General features: G+C 33.9%; 1 protein-coding gene across 1 annotated transcript; it reads left to right on the forward strand.

Moving 5' to 3' along the window:
- Window positions 1–930, forward strand: LOC118829288 (olfactory receptor 13A1-like). Its single transcript, XM_036736298.1, has one exon. It carries the CDS (start codon window positions 1–3, stop codon window positions 928–930), a length of 930 nt encoding a protein of 309 aa, XP_036592193.1.
- Window positions 931–7,121: the final 6,191 nt, after the last annotated feature.

The raw sequence follows: 7,121 nt of genomic DNA on the forward strand, positions 1-7,121 counted from the left end.
ATGGCATCAAATAATCATTCATCAGTGACTGAGTTCATCTTACAAAGTTTCTCTGAAAATCCTCAGGTACAGATCCTCATCTTCAGCCTCTTCTTAGGACTTTTTATAGTGGCACTCACAGGTAACTCACTCATTATCACTGTGATTAGTCTAAATCCAGGCCTCCATACTCCCATGTACTTTTTTCTTATAAATTTGGCCTTACTGGATATGATATCTACCTCCACTGTTGTGCCTAAGTTGCTGCAGAACCTAGTAAGCAAGAACACCATTTCCTATGGTGGCTGCATGGCTCAGATATATTTCCTAACTTGGTGTTTGGGGGCTGAGCTCTTGCTTTTCACAGCCATGGCTTATGATCGGTATGCAGCCATCTGCCAGCCACTTCACTACAGCACTATCATGAGCAAGGCAGCTTGCTGTCTCATAGCATCTGCAGTATGGGCTATCAGTGGGACCAATATAACTATAAACATCATCATGACTGTTCAGTTGTCTTTCTGTGGCCCCAATGTCATTGATCATTTCTTTTGTGAGATTCCTCCCTTATTACCTCTCTCCTGCTCTTCAACCGATGTCAACAACACAATGGTAGTTGTGGCAGACATGTTCTTTGCAATTTTCAATTTTCTGATCATCCTGGTGTCCTATGGTTTCATCATCTCCAGCATCTTGAAGATCCGGACCAAGGAAGGGAAGAAGAAAGCATTTTCCACTTGTTCCTCCCACCTTATTGTGGTTACCATGTATTATTGCACTATAATTTATATATACATTCTTCCTGGTTTTGGTCAATCTCTGAAGAAAGGCAAAGTAGCTTCAGTGTTTTATGCCATAGTGACCCCAGCCTTGAACCCTCTGATCTATTCCCTGAGAAACAAAGATGTGAAAATAGCACTCAAGAAATTTTGTCCATTTCTTTGGAAATAATTTGCCATTTTTGAATTGACACAGCTCAGAAAATTGGGATTAAGAATATATTTGGAGCAAAATTTTACATAAATCACAGCCTGGACAAATCTACATATCACTTCTTCTGATAGGCAATGTTCCCAAACTCAGGATGTGTTCTTATAAGTACCAGGTAACTCTCTGGTTATAGTTTTTTTAAAAAAATCTTTTAATGAAGGAAAAGTCAGAATGTGTCCAAAGAACGGTACAAAAATATCCCAAGTACCATTCTGTGTTTGATACATGGTATAAGCAGAACAGAATTTTGTTGCCAAAACATATTCTCAGAGATAATTCATTAGAAGGTATAGTTGCTTATTCTCTCTGATGTCAAATAATTAGGTGAAATTTATTAGAATTTTTATTATGAACTTGAATGGCTTTAGGTACAATGGAAAATGCCTTGTTTAGGTCTCCTACAACACAAGAGGACTTCCTTTGTTTTAACTGAGGAATAAAGAAAAGGCCTCTCATTCCTGTATCTCCTCATCTAGAGTAAAGGGCTTCAACTAAGGCTGACTGTACTAGAGACCTTCGGTGACTGTGGCAATGGAAAAGGCATAAAGAAAGGCTACCAGTTTGAAGGAAAGGCCCTCAAGTTGATTACATCTGGAGCTTGACTCTTGAGGCCTCAGCAACAAAAATGAATAATCAAACAGAAAAAAAGACTTTTATTATGCCAGAATGATGAAAGCACCAACCTAGAAGAAAAAAAACAATTTTAAAAAACCCTATAGTCAAAACCTTCAAAGAAAAAATTATACCCACAAGGACAATTAGAATTCTTCAGAAAAATGATGCAATTTTTAAAGTATAAAAGTAATGTGAGCTATGGATGAGAAAGGAATAAACATTTATATATTGACTACTAAGCACTTTTTACAAATACGATCTCATTTGATTCTCTCCAGAACCTGAAAAATACACACTGTGATTATTAACTTTTTGTAGTTGAGGAAACAGACAAAATAGAAGTTAACTGTTTTTTTCAGGATCATAGAGCTGATCAGTGTTAGAGGCCAAATTTGAACAAGGCTTCTTGATTCCAAACCTAGTACTCTACCCACTACTCCACCAGCTGTCCTCAAGGAGAGTAAAAAAAAATGGAAACAAAGTCCCATAGATTAACAGAAGAAGTACTACATCATACTCTAGGAAAGAAAACCACTAAAATCAGAATGGACCAAATTAATGATTCTGAGGCAACATGAATTCTGAAAATAGAGTCAAAAGAATGAAATTGAAGAAACTGTAAGATATTTAATAACAAAAAATCACTGACCTAGAAAATAGATCAAGGTGAGACAACTAAACACTTATTGTATAATGATTACCAAAAAAGTAGTTGGTGGGTCACAAATTCCTCCTGGGATATGTAGGTGTTTTTTTTTTTTTTTAATGAAGAAAACTAAGTGGAGATCAGCGCTCAGTTTTTATGGGGCTGTAGTCTTTTTCACTCACAGTGACAGTGTGAGTTTTGGGATTCTCAAAAATGAGGGCCTTATTTTACAAATCAGCCTTGTGTTTCTTGAGCCAGGTTACAATAGGATGATCTGAATTTCATTACCAAAAAAAAAGGAACTTGGATATCATTTATCAAGCAATAATTAAAGAAAATATCTAAATATATAAGAATGAGAAGGAAAATTGAAAATGAAAAGAATACACTGATGACCTCCTAAAAGAAACCCCAAAATATAAACTCTTAGATATGTTATTGCCTGTATCCAGAGCTTCCAGAAAAAAAGCAAAAAAAAAAAAAAAAACAACATTACAAGCAGCCAGAAAGAAAGAATTAAAATATGGAAAAAAACTATAATCAAGACTGAACCAGATTTAGTATCTGTTGATTCAAAGAAATGGAAAACATGGAATGAAATATTGTAGGAGGCAAAATACACAGGTCTACAACCAAGAATATCTTAACTAGTAAAATGGAATATTATATCCTAGGAATAAAAATGGACTTTGAAGAAAATAGATTTTCAAATAGTCTTGATAAAAACAAAACTGAAAGGGAACTTTGAAATATATATATATATATATATATATATATATATATATATAGAACTGTTTATATCCTAATGCAAATGCAATAGTATGTTAAAAGATTTCTTTTGGAACCTTATTATCACTTGGGCCATAGAAGAAGTCAACTGAGACAAAGACTGATAAATAGCTTTGTTTTGAAGATGTAAGACAAAAGAGAAAAGAAGTAGTTGGAGAATATACATTAATGGGAGATGGGAGAAAAATGAGAGATTTGTTAAAACATCATCTGGTTTACAAGTAGACATGTATAAAAACATGAATAGAGTGGGGATCTTGAATGTCCCCCGAATTAGACTTTAATCTAAACTGGTCAGAAAGGACAGAACACACACAGAATTTAGTGTATAAATGTATTCAACTAATGAGGGATACAAATAGGAAAAAGGAAGAGGGAAAAGAGAAGTGTAACTGGGAAGGTGTATTCAGGAAGTTATTTATTTTTAAATATAACAAACCTTAAGCTAGGCCTGGGGATAGTAAGCAAAAGGTTAAAAGTGGGGCAAAGAACAATCTTTTTAAATACAAAGGACAAAAAGAGTATAGAGAAGGAAAAGTACAAGAGAATAAAATGGCAAGGAGTAAACAATTAATTACCATAGCTCTGAGGGTACTTAGGATGAATTCACATATAAAATAAAGGAAATTAGAAGAATTAATTAGAATGCAATTTTTTTAAAATTCCATTTCCAATAAATATACTTGAAACAAAAAGACATATACAATTTAAATAAAAGGCTTGGAGGAAAATCCACTATGTCTCAGAGGAACACAGAAAAGCAGGGGTGTCCATTATAATTTCACAAAAAGCATTATTAAAATAGATTTTATTAAAAGAGATAAACAAATAAACTATATTTTTTGAAATGTAAAATGTATTTATTTAAATATTCAGTATATATTCATCCAATGGCATATTTTCCAAATTTTTAAAGAAAAATCTAAGTGCATTATAGAGGAGAAAGAAACAATAAAACATTAATAAAGGAATCTCAATTTATGCCTTTCAACTTTAGATAAATCTAAGCAGAAATAAATAGACACTTAAAAAAAAACAATTTGCAACTGTTTTTAAATACAAAAGAGAAAGTTCCATCAGTGGAACAGATTATGTACATTGCACAGAAGAGTAAATATATCTAATTCTTTGCTCTTGTCCATTTGTTATACCAGAAGCGAGTGAGACACGCCACAGAGTATAAATTTTGAATGGAGAAGTTTATTAGCCGGCGGTCATTCGGGGAAAATTCCCAAAACAAATGACCACGTTTAAAGGGAGAGGGTAGTTTATATAGACAATACAGGATTCAGTGCTTAATTATCTCTTAAAGTTCACATATGTTACTTTGCAGACTCAGCAAGCCTGTGTTATTTCATTTTTTATGACCATGATATGTTAGAGGAACCTCCTGAATAGATTGTAAATACAACATATCAGATAGTTGACAAAATGTCAATTGGAATTACAACCCAGGATCTCTGTGTCCAGTTTGCCATACATCCCACAACATGACTCATGAGATAAGAGCTAGGAACAGTCACATAATTCAAAAGAATATCTGGGGCTGAGGCTTTCATCCTTCAAGGCCATAGGCAGACTGAGGGATGCTCCAGCTGGCTTTGTTGAGACGAGAGATAGAGTTGTCTCTCAGCCCACTCAGTTAGATGAAGGAAGATTGTTAGGCTTTCCTGGTAATTAGCTTACATTCCTTGGAAATGTCTTAGGGGCCCAGGACACTCGCCACAGGCAGGACCTCAGTCTGTTTTTGTCTTATGCAGACTGGGGTTTGCAGTTAGGGGCTGGGGGCAGGGTTTTTTCTAGCAATAGCTGGCTACTCAGGTATCACACATTCATGTATCACTCTTCATGATCCTGTGGATCATGCAGTACATAGGGTTTTCTTGGCAAATATACTAGAATTATTTTCCATTTCCTTCTCCAGTGGTTTTAGGGAAACAGAGATTATGTGACTTACCCAGGGTCACACAGCTAGTAAGTGTCTGAGACTGGATTTGAATTCATATCTTCCTGATCCGAGGCCCCATGCTCTATCAACTAAGGCACCTCACTGCCTCCTATAAAATCACTAAACACAAAGACCTTAGCTGCTTGAAATAAGGTCTCATTATTTAAGAACAACAGCAACATTGATGGGAAAATTAAATTGATTTTGTCTAATACCTCAGTCCATATATAAAGATAAGCTCCAAATGGGTAAATGACTTACATACAAATGTAATGCAATAAACAAATTAGAAAAACATGGGAAAAATTGTCTGTCAGATCTATAAATGAATGAACATTCATAATTAAATAAGGAAGTGAGGGTTATGGAAGATACCATGAATATTTTTGATTATATAAAATTTAAAATGTATATATACAAATAGATTTCATAAAAATAAGATTAAGAGATAAATAATTAACATGAAAAATCTTTACAGAAATTTGATGTCTTTAAATTATTTTTAATAAAATTCCATTTTCCGAATAACTAAGGAATTGATTTTAATTTCAGAGAAAAAGAGTCATTCTCCAATTCATAAATGATCTAAGATATTAAGACATATTTCAAAGTAGAAACTCAGGATAGCTACGGTAATGTGAAAAGTACTCCAATTCGCCATTAAGGAAAAAAGTAAATCAGAGGAATTTTGAGGTTCCACCTCACTCATCGTAGTGGCAAATATAATAAAAAAGAAAATGATCAACAATGGAAGGAATTGTGGGAAAATTGGTGCATCAATGGACTGATGATGTTCCTTTCAGTGGGTAAAACTATTCTGGAAAGCGGTTTGGAATTGTCAAAAGTTACTAAACAGCAAATGTCCTTTGAATATTATATATTAATTATGTGGATATGTTCATATACATGTATATATGGATGCATACATATGTAATATATTCATATAGTCATTGAGGGTATTTATTTTCCTTACTATAGATATTTATTAAAAGAAATGTGTACTTTTTTGATGAGGTTAGGAAGAGAAAGGGTGAGGCAATGGATTTTCTATTAATTTTTTTAAATAGAGATGTGGAGATGTTCCAGATGCTAAATGTTGTATGAATTTTCATATGAAGTCACTGAATTGTTCGTTTTATTTTGGTTAACAGAAGATGTTCCATGAAGTGGGAGCAATCTATAAATATTTGTAAATAATAATAAAATACACTTAAAATACAATTGTCTATAAATATGTTTTAAATGTAAAAATAGAATATCAAGAAAAAATTTTAAAGAGAAGTAATGTATATTTTAGTCATTCACAGACTGATGCAGACCCTTCAAAAAACTTTTTGCAGTTCAACCTCTTGGGGATAAATGAGCTCCATATCTTCATTAGTTTGAACTTCAAAGATGGATGGAAACTTATAGATTATTTGTATCACACTGTGCCTGCATATAAATCCCCTCTAAAACAACCTAGGTGTCTGACTAAAAACCTTGAGGGAGATCTCTGGAGGAAGGCTGGGACTTTTCTGGACAATTCTAATTGTGAAGAAGATTTTTCCTAACTTAAATATATCTGTAGGCAGTTTCCCTCTCATCATTTTTCCTCCGGGTACCAAGTAGAAAAATTATAAGCTCTCTTATTGATGACAGCCCTTCAAAAATTTAAAAATTGCTCCGAGTGACCGCACAAGCAGCCATCATTCCAGCTGTGAAAAAAATCACAGCTGAGCAGAATGACAAAATGAGACTTTTTTTAATATTGCTCAGTAATTATTTTCCATTTAAGTCCTTAGCAGCATAGTGGTCCAATATGCTAAGAGTAGAATCCAAGAATACTAGAATTGGAAGAGATCTAAGAGTCTGATTAGGACAACCACATCAATATAGATGAAGACATGGAAACTCAGAGAAAGTTCCATAGCCAAGTGCTGTGGCTTGTGTGGCAGAGAAGGAATTATTCCTTGCTCTTAGGCCTTCTCTATCATTTTCCAGAAAGGATGGAACTTACAGATCAGTGGAGAAGTTAAGATTTCAATTATGCATATGGATAGCTTCATTGCCAACCTCACCCTGGGAATGCCAGGGAAGGAAGTAAAACAGTGCTATCCAGGAAATTTCACAAATCAAGAGTTGGCTAAGGTATTTTTTTACAACCTCAATTTT

This window comes from Trichosurus vulpecula, chromosome 8, assembly GCF_011100635.1.
Source record: "Trichosurus vulpecula isolate mTriVul1 chromosome 8, mTriVul1.pri, whole genome shotgun sequence".
Classification (NCBI taxonomy): Eukaryota; Metazoa; Chordata; class Mammalia; order Diprotodontia; family Phalangeridae; genus Trichosurus; species Trichosurus vulpecula.

Excerpts from the sequence above, each read along its gene's own strand:
- LOC118829288 (XM_036736298.1), top strand. The coding sequence starts at position 1 with ATGGCATCAAATAATCATTCATCAGTGACTGAGTTCATCTTACAAAGT.